Genomic DNA, 19,619 nt, shown 5'->3' with positions numbered 1-19,619 from the left:
AGGGCTAGGGCTTGACGCGAACCTCCCAAAAATCCTAACCAGGCGTGGTGACGAGAACAGCGAGGGCTGTGATTGGTCCGTTTTCACGTTGTTTATAGAATGAAGTAGAACTCACCCCGAATGCTTTTCTGATCCGAACAGTGCTTCGGGAGAAATTTAGATCCAAAATCGAGCGGCGGACATCGCTATACGGCCAGCAGACGGGGCATGGGTAATGACGCCGCTCCTAAAACGGCTTTAATCGTCCAAAAACTCATTAGTTTCACCAACATGTCCTCCTGGTCCGCTCAGCCTCTCCTCCACCGCAGCCTGGTGTCGCCAGATATGTCATATATGCAGATATATGTTTGGTAAGTGCAGCGTGTATATGTCTATAGATCTATGTCTATAGATCTATGTCTAGGTAAAGCCGGAGCTACAGAAGCAGGATTGTTGTGACTGCCAATTGCGAAACAAAGACACCGCCACGCCCCCTAGCGGCTTGGCGGTGAAATTGCAGAGGAGGGCGTTCCCTTGACGCAGAAGCAGGAAGTGTTCAGTGGCGGCGTAGAACGACGTCGCCGTGACGGGGAACCCTAAATCAGGCTTAATCCAGAACAGATGTAAAGCTGTGTTGAGGCCGAATGCGTTTTTGTGTCAAAAAAACGCCAGAAGTTGAACGCGGGTCAACTCCACCCTCACTCTCCTCCACCCTCACACACACACACACACACACACACACACAGAAAACGATGCACACTGCTCTCGGATGAGTTGGCAGAAAACCTTGAACACTGAAGCAGAATCTTTGAGAGGACACACACACACACACACGCAGTCTTGTATTTCTATCCTTGTGGGGACCTTCCATTGACTCCCATTCATGTCTAGCCCCTAACCCTGACCCTTACCCTAACCCTAACCCACACCACAACAAAGCCTAACCCTAAAGAAATGTTTTTGCACTTTTACTTTTTTCAGTAACAACAACATGGTCAAGAAAACACTGTTTCTCCTACTTAGGACCGGAAAAAGGTCCCCACAAGGCACGTCGTTCCACGTTTTGCTATCCTTGTGGGGACATTTGGCCCCGACAAGGATAGAAATACAAGAACACACACACACACACACACACTCTTCTGCTTTCTAAGGCCCCATCCACAAAAAGACGAATCCAGGCCAAAACTAAAAGCGTTCGATCCATTCACCCTGTCATCCTCTGTGGATCTGAAACTGAACAGTTTTGAAACCAGGTCCCAGGGTGAGCAGATCCGAGAACTGTTGGATCCACGGCTCCGTAATTCCTCCTGTTTTGGAGCGTTTCCTGATTCGCTGCGTCGTCGCGCTACGTCGTAACAAATGCGCAGAACACTGTAAACAACAATAACAAAGGCGCTGTGCAGAAAGCAGACGTCCTGCTGAAGACTGCCAGCCTGCTATTTCACCCCTTCAGTACCGCCGGATACAACAGATCAACATGAAGAACGCCACGCTTCATGTAATTCTTTTTAGTTCTGGGCAACGATTAAATTTCTTAATTGCGATTAATCGCATAATTTTTCTGCAATTAATCGTGATTAATCGCATTATGCGCAAAATACAATAATGAATTCATAAGTACTCTGTAATGATCATCCTGCCCCCAGCAGGGGACAGGGACTCTGTTTTGTTGTAAGAAGCATAATTTTATAATAATAATTTTACAGTTCATCAAATATGATTTTTAATAACTTAAAATACCAGGTCTTTACCAAGATTGCCACCCCACCACCCCAACACACACACACACACACACACACACACACACACACACACACACACACACACACACACACAAACACACACACACAGCAGCAAGAGCAGAGCAGATGAAAGTTTTTTTATGAGTGCACGCTTCCTCAAACTTCTGACCCTCAGACAGAGAAGACAGGATACATTCAGATAGATAGATAGATAGATAGATAGATAGATAGATCTTATTTGTCACTATAAAAACTTCAGTCAAGCCAGATTGTGTGTTGAAGGGATATTGACTTTATTTTGCGTGTTTTCCGCCCCTGAAGACCGCCCAGCGGCCGAAACGGTGCGCCAGCACAAGACGTGATTTAAGCTTTACTTTCATTTTTGTCATATTTGCGCTCCTTCTATCAGTTTGTGCCTCACACCAGCCTTTTCCTCGTGCTGAGTTCATGATGGCAAATAATGAGGAATGAGGCAGCTGTGTGTGCTTTTTTGATGCTCAGCTGGAGCGCAATGTGTGTGTGGGGAGGGGGGCGTTGACTCCTGATGAAAATATTTGTGTTAAAGGTGCATTAAGGAGTTTTCACGTTTTATGCGAAACAGCGGCCCCTGCAGGCCTTGGGCGTAACTGCAGCTTAGTGAAACACTCGTGCCTGTGGCTTGCGTGCACGGAAGAGGGGAACTCCTTCCTCGCTCGCTCGAGTAAAATGTAAGTTTCTTCTGCCTGGTGGGTCTGTGCTGGAGCTGAGGCAGTGCTAGAAGCCGGTCCTTTCTTACTTCCTGTAAGCTCCATCCTCAGTACCTCTCAGTTGTTGCTGCTAAGCATCTGGCAGAGTAATGGCGGACAAAACGAAACTTAAACAAATCAGGCCAGCGGGAGTCTTTCTGAAACTGACACTCATTTCCATGGAAACAGCAGAAACACTGAAAACTGTAGTTTTCATGTTCTTCCACTGGACAATTATCAGGACCAGGAGAACCTGGACCGGGACCAGGAGCACAGGGCCCGGTATGGGTTCTTATCTGGTCTTGGTTCCTATACCTAAATTCTGGTACTGGTCCTGCTAGAACCTGGTCTCCGTGCATCCAGACCATGTTCCTCCTTCCTGATGGAGGTTCCTCACCATCGTCTCCAGGACCAGGGACCAGAACTAGGGATGAGCGAGTACACCACTATCTGTATCTGTATCTGTATCTGTTTACCCATCCAAATTATCTGTATCTGTATCTGTTTACCCATCCAAATTATCTGTATCCGTATCTGTACTCGGAGGGGGCGTGGCCTAAACCGGAAATGGGGTGGGGCAGAAATTGGCACACTATTTTAAGTCTGAAATTGATATGGATTGCTCAGAAGTTGCTATATTTGTTCTTTATTTGAAAACTATTTACAGAACCGTTTCAGTGATACAATGTACAAGTTTTTTTTTATTTTAGTCAGAACAGGAGCATTTTATAATAATAATAATAATAATAATAATAATAATAATAATAATAATAATAATAATAATAATAATAATACCTTTAATTTATAATGCCCTTTAAATACGAATATCTCAAAGTGCAACAAAAAAAAAAAACAAAAAAAAACAATAGATGTTAAGAACTATCAATAGATCAAAAACAACACAGCAAAGATTAGAATGGAAACAGGACAGTCTTTGGCCCTTTCTTAAAAGAGTCCGAGGTTTGTGGGGCTCTGAGATGTACGGGAAGATTGTTCCATAGTTTCGGAGCAGCTGTCTGGAAAGCTGGTCCCCCATTGTCCGGAGTTTAGTTCGTGGGACTGAGAGGGTGTTCATTTCTGGACCTGAGGTGTTATTTTAAAGTTATATAAATGATTATTTATTCACACAACAGCCTCAGGATAAAGATTTGATTTTTTTTTTTGTCACAATAGTAAAAGAACTATTTACAGAACAAGTCTTTTTATTGAGGCAGAACATGAATATTTTTAAGTGTATGAATTAATTTACAGAACAGCTTCTCTATAATTGTTGTCTGGACTCCAGCTGGAGTCCAAGGAAAGGAGCAGGCCTTCCTGGGTTGGGACTGCCTCCCCCCACGGTCCCCACCAGAACGGTGTCCCGGGAAGCCTCTGATCCCCCCCGCTGAGCTTCCTGGTCCTGTCCGGCTGCAGCCTGATCGTAGTGGACCTGGGTCCAGTTATCATCTCCCCCACAGATCACAGCCCCCCGCTGGAGCACAAGCCCACATTATTATGAAAAAATAAGAGAAAAAAGGAAAAGTAAAACTGCGAGGGAAAACGAAACTTAACCCCTCCCCCCCGAAACAAAAAAAAAAAAAAACCCGAGCGTGCACAGTCGCGCGACATTTCGACTTTAAAAGGTTTTCCTCAGGCACAATGCAGCTACAACGAAATATAAAACCTGGTTTTTAATTTACCAGAGCTGATTGGTTCTCTGACAAGGATCCTGTGTCAGTCCAGCACGGAGCAGAATGAAGGACCAGAGGATCTCCCATCAGCACGAGGACGAATAATGACGGACAATGCTCGGGCTGTACTCGGATTCGAAAAAAATGCATTATCCGTAACGAGTACTCGTTTAAAACGAGTATTCGTCTCACCCCTACCAGAGACCCTCCAGGACCAGAGACCCTCCAGGACCAGAGACCCTCTGGGACCAGAGACCCTCCAGGACCAGAGACCCTCCAGGACCAGAGACAATCCAGGACCAGAGATCCTCCAAGACCAGAGACCCTCCAGGACCAGAGACCCTCTGGGACCAGAGACCCTCCAGGACCAGAGACCCTCTGGGACCAGAGACAATCCAGGACCAGAGACCCTCCAGGACCAGAGACCCTCTGGGACCAGAGACAATCCCGACCTCTGACCTCCAGCCCCCGACCGTTCCAGACCCTCATCCTCCTCGCCCTGCAGAACCCATGTCTGTTTCCACGGCAACGGCACAAACACTGAAAACAACGTGTAGCATGTGGATGCCACACACACACACACACACACACACACACACACACACACACACACACACACACACGCTCAGTCTCGTATTTCTATCCTTGTGGGGACCGTCCATTGACTCCCATTCATGTCTAGCCCCTAACCCTGACCCTTACCCTAACCCTAACCCACACCACAACAAAGCCTAACCCTAAAGAAATGTTTTTGCACTTTTACTTTTTTCAGTAACAACAACATGGTCAAGAAAACACTGTTTCTCCTACTTAGGACCGGAAAAAGGTCCCCACAAGGCACGTCGTTCCACGTTTTGCTATCCTTGTGGGGACATTTGGCCCCGACAAGGATAGAAATACGAGAACGCACGCACACACGCACACACACACACACACACACACACACTCCGTGGACTCTGCGGTTCATTCATCATCTGGATTCAGACACGATGCTCCTCATGTCTGCAGCTCGGAGTGTGTGTGTGTGTGTGTGTGTGTGTGTGTGTGTGTGTGTGTGTGTGTGTGTGTGTGTGTGTCACACACTGCAGTGTGTGTCTGCTGACTCCAGTGCAGTGAGGCTCTGCCAGCCTGAGAAACCCCAGCATGAAGAGGGGGGCTGCGAGCACGCAGCTGCAGGACACACACACATACACACACACATCATCATCATCATCATCATCATCATCATCATCATCATCATCATTCCCCCTGCAGCGCCTTCCTCTCTCTGCTCAGTTTCTTCTGTTTGTTGCAGAATCGAGTCACCGGAGTCACGCATGTTGAGAGGAGTGTGTGTGTGTGTGTGTGTGTGTGTGTGTGTGTGTGTGTGTGTGTGTGTGCTCGTGCATGTGTGTGTTTGTGCGCGTGCGTGCGTGTGAGGGGACTCACCGGTCAGAGTGATGAGCAGCGGGCCCTTCATGTCTGCTGCAGTGCCGCCGCCTCGCGCGCTCCGGACGCACAGTGGAGCACACTGCTCCTGAACCTCCTCCCGCTCCTGCACCTCCTGCTGCTGCTGCTCCTGAACCTCCTGCCGCTCCTGCTCCTCCTCCGGTTCACTCTGCGCTCCGCGGGCCGGATGGGGACGCAGGTCGCCGGGGAAACGCCGCTCTCATGGCCGCCTCACGCGCGCCTCAAGCCCGCTGCGTGTGAGCGATGAGCGGTGGCGCGCAGCCGTCCCTTCAGCGGGTGTGTGTGTGTGTGTGTGTGTGAGAGAGAGAGAGAGAGAGAGAGAGAGATCAGCTGCATCACGGACACCTCCTCTCAGATGCCTGCTGTTCCTCTTCCGGCCGCTGGAGGCCGCTGCAGCGCTGCTGCGTTCAGGCGCTGCCGGAATTCACAGTTCTGGACAGAAACAGCAGGTGACGCTGTGGAACCTTCAGGGTTCTTTACGCTGAGATCCGGCAGCGGAACTCTGGGGCTTTTCTCAAACTCAGCTCATCCCGCAAATGCAGGATCCTCACATGTACGGTGCAGTTAGGTGATAAAAAAGTCTTTCTGCTGGAAAAGGAAGATAAAGAGACTAAAGATTTGCATTTTTCTCTCGTGACAGTCTGGGGAGGGCGGTCACGTGTGAAGAGTCACTGAGGAAGAGCCTCGCCAAAATAAAAGCACCTGCTGAGCCTGGAGAGACGATGCTGAGTCCAGCTCAGACTGGAAATACCGTAAATCCTCTAATAATGACTGTATTCCATTAAAACCGCCTCCTTTAATGACCGGGTGCGTCTTTGAAGAAAGCTCATAAAAGCCGCCTCCAAAGGTGCAAAAGAAAGTTGTTTTTTTCTCTTTTCTTTTTCTCTGTGAAGCGCTACAGCGCTGTACTGACAGTAGTCTGTGCTACAGCGCCAGTCCTCCCGGTGTGGTCACTGTGTGTATTACATGTCCATCCATCCATCCATCCATTTTCTACCGCTTATCCGGGGCCGGGTCGCGGGGGCAGCAGTCTCAGCAGGGATGCCCAGACTTCCTGTCTCCAGACTCTTCCTCCAGCTCCTCTGGGAGGATCCCAAGGCGTTCCCAGGCCAGCCGAGAGACATAGTCTCTCCAGCGTGTCCTGGTCTTCCCCGAGGTCTCCTCCCAGTGGGACATGCCCGGAACACCTCCCTAGGGAGGCGTCCAGGAGGCATCCTAAACAGATGTCCGAGCCACCTCAGCTGGTTCCTCTCGATGTGGAGGAGTAGCGGCTCTACTCCGAGCTCCTCCCTGGTGACTGAGCTCCTCCCCCTGTCTCTAAGGGAGCGCCCAGCCACCCTACGGAGGAAGCTCATTTCGGCCGCTTGTATCCGGGATCTTGTCCTTTCGGTCATGACCCAAAGCTCATGACCATAGGTGAGGGTGGGAACGTAGATTGACCGGTAAATCGAGAGCTTCGCCTTTCGGCTCAGCTCCTTCTTCACCACGACGGACCGATACAACGACTGCATCACTGCAGCCGCTGCACCGATCCGCCTGTCAATCTCACGCTCCATCCGTCCCCCACTCGTGAACAAGACCCCAAGATACTTGAACTCCTCCACTTGGGCTAGGGTCTCTCCACCAACCTGGAGGGGGCAAGCCACCTTCCTCCGGTCGAGGACCATGACCACCCACCGAGGGAACCGTAGGGGCCGGGTGCAGTGTGGATTGGGTGGCAGCCGACGGCAGGGTGCCCGGCGACCCGATCCCCGGACACAGAGACTGGTTCTAGGTACATGGAATGTATTACATGTGTCCGGTAAAAATGGCAGAGGGACAGAAAACATTAAAGCTATAGTGCGTAACTTTGGTCGCCCTCTAGCGGAATTCTGCGTTCTTACAACAATAAAGCCGGCGCAGGTGTCCCGGTGCCCCCCCTCCCCTCTCCACCCAACCGCTGCCACGGTGATTCGCGTTTCCACAGCGCAAATCTCTGCTGGAAACGTTTTTATTCTGTGAATAAGGACAGCTGGTGAAAAAAAGATGGACTCTTCTGAAGAGGTAATTATTGTTTTCTTTTTTTGCCACAGAAACGCAAACAGCTGATTACAAACGGGAGACAAGGTGCCTGCTGATCTGTAACTGACAGGATGAAAAGACCCGGTGGTCGTCAACGGAAATCTTTGTTGTCCGTTGGTCTCCAGTAGCTTCTTGATGAAAAACGGAGTGTTTCCTGCAGGAAAAAAGTTTGGCCGAGGGGGCGTGTGGTGTTGCTGCTAACGCTGCTAACGGCTAATGCGGCCGGTGTTCGAGTGTCGGATTGTTTTTTTTTTCTCCTCTCCATTGTCCGGGCGCTGCACAGTTTAGCGAGGGCGCGGCGCCCGGACTGAAAAGCTCTGACGGAAACCCTGAAGTAGCATGTCGCTTCCTCGGTCTGCCTCGCTCTGATTGCTGCTATGAGACCCTCCCGTCCTCCCCCTTCCTTCAATGTTGGGACGTAGAATGCGTAATTTCCTTCAAGCCAGCGCGGGAATGTCGCCGGTTGACAAGCAAAGCAAGAATTACACGAGGGCGTACCCAAAAGAAACCGGAATTTGGTCATAAAACGCTAATAATAATGAGTTTGGACTTCTGGCCGTCAGATGTGCTGCAGGTAAGCCTCGTGCACATCTGTGAAAAAGCTGAGCTCCCAGAGTGACACTGACGCCTGTCAGGCGCTATTTATAGTAACAGAGTGCAGCGGCGGTCTGCGATTTTTTCCAAAATGGCGACATTGACTGGAAGCCAGAGCAGCGCAAACATTAAATTCTGCTTTTTGCTGGAAAAACAGCAGCAGAAACACTCAGCTTGTTGCAGCAAGCCTACAGGATGATGCTCTGGGGAAGACTCAGGTCCATGAGTGGTCCGGGGGTTTGAGAAGGGCCAGATGTCGGCGCATCAGGTCCGCTCAGCCGTGAAAACAATGCTGAGCTGCTTCTTGGCTGTCCAGGGTCTCGTCCACAGCCAGTCTGTCCCTCCAGGTCAGACTGTAAACCAGGACTACTACAGGAAGTCCTCAGACGCTCCGTGAGGATGTGAGGAGGAAGCAGAGCATCGTGGCGGAGTGGAGCCGGTTGATCCACCACCACAGAGCGCCAGCGGACACGGCGCTGCGCCTCACGCAGTTTCTGAAGAAGAATGAGATGAATCTCCTCTCCCATCCGCCTGATTCGCCAGATGAAGCCTCCAGTGACTTTTTCTTGTTCCCCAGGTTGAAGAAGCAGCTGAAGGGACAGCGGTTTGCAGATGTGGAGGAGGTGACAGGAAAATCACAGCCGGCTCAGAATGGCACAATTACGCACTGGTCTGACGACGCATTGGTGAAGTGGGAGACACGGCTGGAGCGCTGCATTAATGTGGATGGAGATTATTTTGAAGGCGACGGTGGTGTTTTATTTTGAAATGTCAGAAAAAAAAGTTACAACCAAATTCCGGTTTCATTTGGGTATGCCCTCGTATACGAGGGGGGACCCAAAAGTTCCTGGACTGTGGTTATAACTTTTTATTTTTTTATTTTCACATTCAATCAACACTGTCACCTTCACAGTCCTCTCCTTCGGCTTGAATCCAGCGCTGCAGCCGGGATTTCCACTGCTCCAAGCAGTCGGCAAACTCCGGCGTAATGATCGCTTTAAGAGCGTTCTTCGATTTTTTTCTGCACCTCTTCCTCATCATCAAATCTCCGCCCCTTCAGTGCCTTTTTCATTCTTGGGAAGAGACAGAAGTCACAAGATGCTAAATGGAGGGGACACGGCGGATGGGGCAGCAGGGCCATGCCGTTTCTCACCAGGAGCTGTTTTACCGCAGAGCCCTGTGGGTAAAACAGTCCCCCCCCTCCCACAGCGCCGCCGCTTCAGCCTGACCGCCTCCCGGAGCGCCGCAGCACTTCCAGGTAAAGTCCTGGTTGACGGTTTGCCCCGGCGGCACAAACTCGCTGTGGACCGTCCCTCTGATGTCAAAAAAGCAGGTCAGCTTCGATTTAGCGGACATTGTCCTCTGTGCCGGAGGTGGAGGGTCGGCCGGAGCGAGGCGAGTCTTCGATGGACATCTGACCACCCCTAAAGCGCCCATGGACCTGTGTTCTCCCCAGAGCCTCATCTTTGTACGCGGTCTGGATCATGGTGAGTGTTTCTGTTGCCGTTTTTCCCAGCAGAAAACAAAATCGCGTTCCGCCATTTTCAGATTTTTCGAAGAAGGGGGCGAGACTGTACTAACATAAACACTGCCTGTGAGCTGCCTGTGTGTCTTTGGGAGGTGAAAATTTTCACAGTTATGCTGAAGGCTATGCTGTAGCGACATAACGGCCAACAGTCTGAAATCTTTCTTGTTTTTTTTTTAAACCACAGTCCGGGAACTTTTGGGTCCCCTCTCATATATTGAAAAATCCCACGAGATGTTGGAGGAGCCGATCGGCTTAATCTGCATTTTGTCGTCTCCACTATTAGTGGCTTGGCCAAAACGGACATTCACAGACATTTAAAGTTACGCACTATAGCTTTAAACTCAAAATTGAGATTTAATTTTTTTCACATCGATTGAAAAAATTAAATCGAATTAATTTGATTTATCCCCAGCTACAAACTGCACTAGTGTTTATTACTGTTTTAGTTCTGTTTGATACTTGTTTTCAATAAATGAACTCAGTACATTTTACTGGGTTAAAAAGATGTTTCTTTTTTTTTTTTTTTTTTTAAATGTAAAGCTCTCTCTGATACCTGCCTCCTTCCATTAAACGCCTGGTGCAGCTACAGCTGAGACAAATAAAAGCCCCGGCTACCAGAAGAGGATTTACGTTAACCAGTTTCTCCTGAACCGCACAGGCGGCGTCAGGGTGGGGCCTGCTTGGCCTAAAGCCCCACCAAGAACTGCACGAGCCCGACCATGAGCCAACCAAGGAAAAACAAAGTTTTAAATCCAACAGCGCCACTGCGGCGCATGGAGTGGCATTCAGACAGGCATCTGCCACGACGGCCGAGCTGTCGCTCACCGGGGTCCTGGGGTAAATGGGGTCCTGCGACGTAGTCCGTCACTCAGGTGAGCTGCTTTAGCTAACCCGGCTGTAATTTGTGTTGGCGCCTCATAGTCACTCGTGATTAAGGTCAAAAGATTTACAAATTTGTTTTTAATCGTCGCCGGACGGAACAACAGAAGGCGGTGGCGGGTGGGTTGGACAAAACTACAGACACCCCGGACACACCTGCAGGGGAAGACGAACACGCTGGTCCCGCGTCTTCCGCGATCACGGCTGTGCTGGATGAAGATGGCGAGCAAGAACAGGAGAAGGAGCAGGAGGAAGAGGAAGAGGAAGAGGAAGAGGAAGAGGAGAGCGGCTGGCATGAGCAGAGATGAAATAAGTGCAGAGATTCGAGAAGCAGAACATTTCGCCCTGATGGTTGATGAAAGCAAAGACATCAGTAAAAGTGAACAGGTTTCTACCGGTGTGTGGTGTGCGTGTGCGTGTGCGATGCCCGTTGAACTGCAGAGCCTGTCCGACACACACTGGGCGCGTCGGTAAGCGGCGCTCGTGGCAATAAAAAAATCCCTGCCTGCAATAAGAGCCTGATGCACGGAGGAAAACCGAGGCCAGGGCCGTCGACGGACTTATCGATCAACAGTTTGTCCTGCTTCTCACGGTTTTCCAGGAGCTTTTCCGGGTCACATAATTCATGCCTGACCAGCTCCAACTTTCATCCACGATGGACTTATCAGAGGCAGTCACAGCGACACGATCAGACCAACGTGCAGAAGAGTCGTGGAGTGAGATTCGGGACGGAGAGCGGACTTGTGCACCAAAGCGGGCGTCAGTCGGACGGGACTCGCGAAACAACAGCGACACGGCCTCCTGGAATCCTCCAGCTGAAACACACCTGTTCCTGCGCGTGCACACATTGTCCCGCAGTGACTGGCAGACCGGCGAGTGAAATGAGAAGACGCTTGTCAGCCGAGGCCGGAGGCGTTGTAACTGGAGTTTCAGCACTCGGCCCCAAACATGCGTCTTTCTAACCTGGCAAAAGCCACATCGGCATGAGCAGCAACCAACTGCTTCACGTCAATCTGGGATTTCACCCGGTGAATCCGTTCGGGGAAGGAGGGACTTGCTGCAGAACTCTTTGCGTTCGTTGGACAGAAGGACACAGTGCGCCGCCTGACCATGTTTGGTTTCAGCTCAAGGAAAAACCTCCTGCTGATCGTTTTTCAAAGACAACAGAGGATTCATCCACAACAGATTTAATGGCTGTCGGGACATCCACTGTTTTCGCTAGCCATGCTAATATTATTAGCAGTCCGTCACTTCCTGCTTACGTCAAAGCTTCATGTCCCGCCCTCAACGACGCCTGATTGGTCCGACCGAAAAAGGTCCGAGCCCGAGTGCATGAGTCCGAGCGGTGCAAGGTGGACTCTTGTGGTGTGTGTGAACAAATACCGCGAGAATTCAGCTTGCCGGCAAGGGTAGCGTCTTTCCTGGACGAGAAACGTCTGCAGCCGACGGCCCAGCAGGGAGTGGCCGGCCAGAGCCTGACAGCAGAGCCACGGCCGGGCCAGCGCCGGCTGGAACAAAGACTGAACGACTCTGTGGGATTTCCTGCTTTCCTGTGGCCTCACTGAGGTGCTTTATTTATTTTATTGAACCTTTATTTATCCAGGAAAATCCCATTGAGACTAAAAACCTCTCAGCTGCAAAGTTACAAATTACAATAAAATATTGTGGGTTTATTCAAACTCATGTGTTTCACTAGCCCTGCCCGTGACTCTGCTTCGTGCCAACGGAGTTCCTGCCGCCTCCGTCGGATTAAGAACCGTCTGCCGAACAGCAGCACCTCGGCCCCGTTGTCAGCAGACGACGCAGACTTTAACTTGTTGCTGTATTTAGGTTCTTGTTCTTGTTCAGGTTCTCGGCTGTTCTGTGGAACCGTCTGGTTTTATAGGTCAACTAGAAAAAGTGTGTTGAGTCAGGTGATGTGTTAAAGTTGACCTTATGACCCCTCTGGCTGCTGCTGCTCGGCCTCATCACCTCTCATCGCCGTTTTCTCGCTCCGAACCGCCGGTTGTACGACCAACGCAAAGCGTCTCTGCAGCTGCTCCTGCGGCGAGGACGCCGTTTCATTCAATACACTCGCCACGGTACGGGTCAGCTCGGGTCAGCCTCAATGAACCAGGAAGTACTGCGGCGCCGCCGCTGATGCTACCGACTTAACGACGGCGCTTCGGAAAAGAAGAGAAGAAACTGAAGTCTGACGTTCCAGGTTCCAGCAGAACACACGAGACAAGAAGAGGAAATGGAGAAAAAAATAATTAGTCCCTGAAGAGGAAATGAAGGAAAAACTGAAAATGCTGCAGATTTATTTTAACAGCGGCTCCACCGGATCCTTCAGACCCACCAGATCCTTCAGGAACGTTCCGTTCGGCCCGTCAGCAGAAACCATGCGAGAACCCAGTGGAACCAACAGCTTTATTATCAAAACATCCAGAAAAGACACTTCAACGTTCCGTCCAGCAGCAGAACCGACACATTTACACCTATTTACAACAGAGTCCAGCAGAACCAGAACCAGAACCGGGCGAACAGGGGCAACCGGAAGTAGAGGAACCAGAGGGACCAGCTTCAACATCAAGAACGCTTCACAGCTGCTGACTCTGCAGCTGAGCTGCAGAACCCTCTAGAGCCCTCCAGAACCTGCAGAACCTGCAGAACCTCTAGAACTGCTGCAGGATCAGCTTCTTCTTGGCGTCGTGGACAAACTTGTTGGACAGGAACAGATCGCAGTCGTAGAACGAGGACAGGCTGTGGATGTTGATCTGCCGGGCCTGAGAGGAGAACAGGGAGAACCGTCAGAACCGGAGCCGCAGGTCTCCGTCCGGACTGAAGGTGGCGCCGACAGAACCAGAGGAACCGAGACAGAACAGCCATCACTGATCAGATGATCGGTTCCGCCTGGCTCTCTCAGCGGGCTGGGGCTGGGGTTGGGGTTGGGGTGCGCCCCCCCCTCAGTACCTTGTCCTGCAGGTCCCTCTCGGGGATCTGGATCACGTCGTTCTGCGCGCCGTAGCGGTTCCGCTGGTACGACGCCTGCTCCGCCACCAGCTGCTTCAGGATGAAGAGCAGCAGCTCGTTGTTGTCCCGGCGGAACGCCAGGTAGCGGGAGAACGTCTGAGAACCACACACACACAGACACACACAGACACACACACAGACACACACACTCCTGTCAGTAACCTTCCACGCTGTTTGCTCTTCCAGGTAGAACATGCAGCAGCAGGCCCCGCCCACCTTCCTCATGCTCCTCATGACGCTGAACTTCTGCGTGCTGATGAAGCTCTCCAGCGCCACGCGGACCGCCATGTTGACGTCGTCCTCCAGGACGTGGTCCCGCAGGTGCAGCTTGGCGTGCGCCTCGGCCAGGCGGATCAGGGACTCGATGTGGCGCACCGTGATGGGGATGCTGCCGGTGGCCTGGACAGGGGGACGGGGGGACAGGGGGGACAGGGGGGACGCGTTAGACAGCAGAGACAGCAGGGTCTGACGTCCCGGTCCCGGTCCTCACCATGGACTCCCGGCGCAGGTCGCTGTAGATCCGGGCCACCTTGTCCTGGTCCATCTGGTTCAGTTTGGGGTGGACCTGCAGAGGAAGGCGGGGTCAGGTCAGCGGTCCCTGGCGGCCCCGCTCGGGCCCCGGGCCGCGTGTTGAGCAGCACCTACCCGCTCCTTGGCGTACAGGATGTACTTCCGCAGCAGGTCCTGGGGGATGGGCGGCACGTCCGACGAGTTGGGCAGCACCACCTCCTCCAAGGCCACGCCCCCTTCCCGGTTACCGGGGTGATGCTTGATGTGGGAGCCGACCACGAAGCGGGCCAGCATCTCGTCCTGGGGCGGGGTCAGAGGGGGGCGGGGTCAGAGAGGGGCGGGGTCAGACGGGAGCATTAATAATGTGAGGATTTAAAACCATCATGGTTGAACGCATGCGTGTGAGTTTGTCTGTGTGTGTGTGTGTGCGTGTGTATGTGTATGCGTGTGTGTGTCTGTGTCTGTGTGTGTGTGTCTGTGTGTGTACCTGCACCGGGTCCACCGTGTCTCTCACGACACACAGGACGTCGAACCGGGACAGGATGGGCTCGGTCAGGTCGACGTTCTCGGCGAAGGTCAGGGAGGGGTCGTACCGGCCACCTGCAGAGAGCAGCGGACCAACATGAGGCCCGCGGCCCAGAGGAGGCCCCCCAGGAGGCTCCGGTCCGGCCCCAACAGAACCCCGCAACTGTTCCCCATGTGAACCAAGCTCCGAGACGCTAGCTGAGCACGAGCTAGCCGGACGATATCAAGCTAGCCTCAGCACTCCCACAATGCAGCAGCTGCAGTGGGCGCTCAGCTGCGGCGGCGGGCGGAGGCGTACCGATGGGGTTGGAGGCGGCGATGACGGTGCAGCGCGCCTGCAGCGAGGTGACGATGCCGGCCTTGGAGACGGAGATGCTCTGCTGCTCCATCGCCTCGTGGATGCTGGTCCGGTCGGCGTCGTTCATCTGCGGGGGGAGGGGCGTTAGGGCGGGCTGGACGGAGGGGGCGGGGCCGGGCGGACTCACCTTGTCGAACTCGTCGATCAGGCACACGCCGCGGTCGGCCAGCACCAGCGCCCCCGCCTCCAGCGTCCACTCCCGGCTCACCGGGTGGCGCTGGACGTAGGCTGTCAGTCCCACGGCGGACGCGCCCTGTCCCGTGGCGAAGACGGCGCGGCTAGACACCTTCTCCACGTACCTGAGGGACGGACCGGCGCCGTCAGGTCAGAGGTCAGAGGTCAGGGTGTGTGTGTGTGTGTGTGTCCACCCTACTTGAGGAACTGGGACTTGGCCGTCCCCGGGTCTCCACACAGCAGCACGTTGATGTCCCCGCGGACCTTATGTTTCCCCCCTGGAGGACGGACAGCAGGACAGTTGAAGACAGTCAGACCAGCTCAGGTCAGAGGAGGTCAAAGGTCAGCCGGTCAGCTGAGAAGGTCACCTGGGTTCTTGGGCTCTCCTCCGAACAGAGACAAGGCCAGCGCCCGCTTGATGTCCTCGTGTCCGTAGATGGACGGCGCCATGCTGGCGAAGACCTGGAGACACAGGGACAGGTTCAGGCCCCGCCCCATGCCCCCAGCCCGGGCTCTAGCCCCACCCCCTGCCCCGCCCCCTCACCCTCTCTCCGATGCGCTCGTCCTTGGACAGCGCCACGATGGCCTTGACGTCCTCGTCGGTCAGCTCGGCCACGGCCACGCCCTCGTCCCTGCGGGCGATGTGATTGGCCAGGATGACGGTGGCGAAGACGGGGAAGCCGTTGGACACGTTGAGCGAGCCGTCGTAGTTGTTGTGGTAGATCCCGGTCAGCTCCTGGAGCGGAGACCCGGTTAGAGGCCCAGCAGAGACCCGGGGGGGTCGGGGGGAGGGGGGGGGGGGGGGGGCCACTCACGATCTCGTCCCCGGGCTTGCAGCTGTCCACCAGGTCGGCCAGCAGGATGGCGTCCTTGGAGCGCGGCAGGCGGCCGGCCGCCACCTCCCCGGGGCTCTCCTGCACCGTGATGCGCTGGTAGTTCTGGTACAGCGTCTGGAACAGGGTCAGGGGTCAGGGGTCAGCCCATCGCCATGACAACCTCCAGTCTCCATGGAACCACAGGAAGCCTGCTGCCTGATGGGGGCGGGGCCGGGTCCTCACCTCCTCCATGTTGACCTGGAAGGGCCCTTGAGCCTGGCACTCGGGGCAGGCGCCGGGCTTCACCTCCTGGTTCTGGTTCTGGAAGAACGGGCCGAGGACGCAGCCACAGCGGCCGCAGTCGTACTTCACCATGTGCAGCTGCGGCAGCACGCCGGTGCAGCTGCTGACCACGCCCCCGGTCCGGATCAGCTGGTTCAGGTGCAGCTGCCTGCGGGGGGGTCAGAGCGCCGGGTTAGACCTGGCCCCGCCTCCCGGGGGCGGAGCGCCGCGCCGGGGGCGGGGCCTCACCGCAGGGACCGGATCTCCTCCACCAGCGGCAGGTTGCAGATCCGGACGTGGATCTCCGGCGCGATCCGGTCGTATTTGGGGTACATGGCGAGGACCACCTCCTTCGCCGCCTCGTCGAAGACCTGCGGGGCAGAGGCGAGGGTTCGAATCCCGGAAGGCGTGGACGGTATGGGCCCCGGTGCCGGTGCACTGAGGGATTTAGTGATCCGGATTAACTGATCCCACCTTCAGCATCTCGGCCGGCGCTTCGGGGAGGAAGTAGGCCAGGACGTGCTCCCGAGCCGCCAGGTCCTCGTAGTTCACCACCAGGCTCTCCCGGTTCTCTGGAGAACCGGACCGCAGAGTGAGACACAGCGTTTCCCCTCAAGCGTTACAGCCTCGCGGCGCTTTCAGTTTTGCCTGCTACTCTTAAAAAAAAAAAAAAAAAATTCAGACAGATGCTGCTACGCTATATTTTTACAGAGCCACTAGCAAGAGTTATCCGCTAGCTAGCAGGGAAGCCCCGCCTCAGTGTGTGTGTCCTGCCGATTGGTGGTGTATCTGCTGCTTTCTGTGTGTTTTGACAGCCGTTAGTCTTCTGAGGGTCCGGACGGAGAAGCTACAGACGTGGGTCATCAGGCGAGCCCGACGTTAGCTTAGCGGCTAACGAGGAGCACGCAGCAGTGCAGCCCCGCTAAGCTAACTCCAGCACCGCTAAACGTCGAGGAAACACACGATTAAAGAGAATTAGACGGCCAGAGTTGGTATGAGTGAGTCAGTAAAAGGTAATTAAAGGCCGAAGCTCGCGGTTCAGCTGCGCTCCATCAGAGCTAGCAGCTCCCAGCAGCCGCTAGAAAACTTGTTTTTATACTTATGTCTGACTGTTGCTCCAGAAAATGCATTATGACCCAAGTCAAATACTTGTTTTCAAAAAGTTAATTTCGTAAAAACTCTAAACGCCGCGCCTTACATGACACTGCCTCCACGCGTTTACAGCTCTGGAACCGACGACGTCATAGGAACGCCCCATTTCGGGGGGGTGGGGGGGCACTACACTTTATATACACACACACACACACACACACACACCTTTGCACATGTCGCTGATCTTCTCCTTGAACACGTTGTGGCCGTGCTCGTCCACGTGCGTGCGCAGGAAGTTCCGGAAGCGGTGGTGGATCTCCAGGCGCGGCGCCGGCAGGGACACCCACTCGCGGACCGAGTGTCCCTTCATGTCCTCCAGGTTCTCGATGCTCTCGATCATGTCCTCGTCCTCGCCGTCGGCCACGCCCTCGGCGGCGCGCTCCGCCAGGCGGCGCCGGCGAGCCGCCGGCCGCTCGTCGTCCTCGTCTTCGCTGTCTGGAGGGGGGGGCGACACGGAGACGGTCCTGATCCGGTCCTGATCCGGTCCGGCCCGCGGCCCCGCCCCTCGCCGGACTCACCGTACAGCAGGCCCCTCCGCAGGCGCCCGCTCAGCCCGCGCTCCCGGTCCCGCCTCCTCATGGCGTCCTCGGCGGCGGCGCGGGCGCCGGGCGACAGCTCCGACAGGTCCTCGTCGTCCAGGTCCAGGCCCTCCGCCTCGTAGCGGTCCAGCTCCGGGATGGCGCGGTAGTCCCTGAAGGGGGGGCAGCGTGAGACCGGAACCGGTTCCGGGCGCCACGGGGCGGGTCCGGGCCGCCGGGTCTCACCTCTCCATCCCGGGCCCGATCAGCTCCTCGCCGTCTCCGTCCTCGTCCTCGCCGGGCAGCGGCCCCTCCCCCAGCAGGCCCTCGGACTCGTCCTCGAAGGGGGGCAGGTCTCTGCCGGGGCTGGAGGTCAGGTCCCCCCTCCTGGAGGCCCGGCTGGGGCTGGTGACCCCGGGGAACGACTCGGAGGAATCCTGCAGGACCAGCGGGGCGGGTGAGCGGGGCGGGACCGGACCGGACCGGGACGGGACCGGCTTCAGAAGATCTAGTTTCTGTGTGAAGCTTCCTGAGCTGCTTTCTCCTCGTTTTAAAGGTTCTTTCTGGTTCTAGATCTGCTGGACTGACAGGAAGTCGCTGGGAGGGTTCTCCTGCTCTTAAAGGTTTCAGAACCCTGATCTGGATCATCAGTACCGCCGACAGAACTCACCAAACTGACCACAAACATGACAACAGTCAGACGGAGTTCCAGTGTGGAACCATCACACGTTCTGGATCAGTTCTCCTGATCCTGAGCAGAAGGAACAGAACCGAACCAGAACCGGTCCATCAGGGATCAGGGTTCAGTTCATCCTGAATAAAGCTCTCATAACGACCTTCACATCCTCCAGTCTGCCTGTTCTGCGGCCAGTTCTGGCCCGCGGGCTTTATGTTTGACACTGCTGAACTAAACCGGACTAAACAAAGGAGGATCGATGGTTAGAGGAGAAGCAGATTCAAACAAACGCAGATTGTGCAAAAAGAGCAGAGATCTGAAGATACACGATCTCATACGGAAACCAAAGTTTATTTTATAAGGATTTATTTTCTCTCAGTTCTTCAGAAACCCGCATGGCGGAGAAACTGCTCACAGCCGCATCCAAACCCTTTAAAGAGCAGGTCCAGCTCCAGATTTCGTCTTTCAGGCTCGGTTTGTGTCTCTACAGCTGGGATTTATCTTATGTTCAGGTTTTTCAGAGCATCAGCTCCTCTGCGGTCTCTGTTTTCTCCACGGCGGGATGTTCGGGGTTAGAACCTGAACCCTCGGAGTTCTGACCCTCCGTCAGCCTCCTCCCGGTCCTACCGGCCGTTAACCCCCCTCCGGCGCGTCTGACCGGGTTCCCCCGGGTTCTACTCACCGCCATCGCTGCTCTGTCTTCTCTCTTGTCTGAACCGCTGCTGCTGCTGCTGCTGCTTCCGCCAGGACTCACTTTTCCCGCGATTTGACCACGTGACACTCAAAGCCCGCGAAAAGTCCTGAATATTCAAGCAGGCCGCTGACGTGTTGCGCTCTGATTGGTGGATTCCTCTCACACGGCGGGACGGGTGTTTGGTTCCGGAGCGCCGCTGTCCGGAGCTTCACCGGTGCACGCCGCGCGCCGAAACCAACTCACCCACGGTGTCGGATTCGGCCGCGGGAGGAGCTC

At 54.4% G+C, this 19,619-nt stretch overlaps 1 protein-coding gene and 1 long non-coding RNA gene across 2 annotated transcripts; one reads left to right on the top strand and one right to left on the bottom strand.

The window, feature by feature from the left end:
* The first annotated feature begins 5,550 nt into the window (after positions 1–5,550).
* Positions 5,551–15,503, top strand: LOC115384751 (uncharacterized). The gene is made up of 3 exons (XR_003930952.1): positions 5,551–5,815; positions 8,283–8,292; positions 15,491–15,503. It is a non-coding gene; the product is annotated as an uncharacterized LOC115384751 (long non-coding RNA).
* LOC115384749 (DNA replication licensing factor mcm2-like) lies at positions 13,028–19,384 on the bottom strand. The gene is made up of 19 exons (XM_030086985.1): positions 19,332–19,384; positions 18,220–18,410; positions 17,974–18,146; positions 17,621–17,890; positions 16,778–16,875; positions 16,553–16,674; positions 16,265–16,472; positions 16,022–16,156; positions 15,751–15,942; positions 15,575–15,668; positions 15,406–15,484; positions 15,160–15,331; positions 14,973–15,099; positions 14,637–14,749; positions 14,285–14,449; positions 14,130–14,204; positions 13,856–14,038; positions 13,580–13,735; positions 13,028–13,392 (listed from the first exon to the last, which is right to left on the bottom strand). The coding sequence occupies exons 1-19, from the start codon at positions 19,335–19,337 to the stop codon at positions 13,282–13,284; spliced, it is 2,670 nt and encodes an 889-aa protein (XP_029942845.1). The 5' UTR covers positions 19,338–19,384; the 3' UTR covers positions 13,028–13,281.
* Between the last annotated feature and the right edge of the window lie 235 nt (positions 19,385–19,619).

This window comes from Salarias fasciatus, unplaced genomic scaffold (assembly GCF_902148845.1).
Source record: "Salarias fasciatus unplaced genomic scaffold, fSalaFa1.1, whole genome shotgun sequence".
In the NCBI taxonomy this organism is placed as follows: Eukaryota; Metazoa; Chordata; class Actinopteri; order Blenniiformes; family Blenniidae; genus Salarias; species Salarias fasciatus.
The sequence above is the reverse complement of the archived record's forward strand: the minus strand, read 5'-3'. Positions and strand labels throughout refer to the sequence as shown.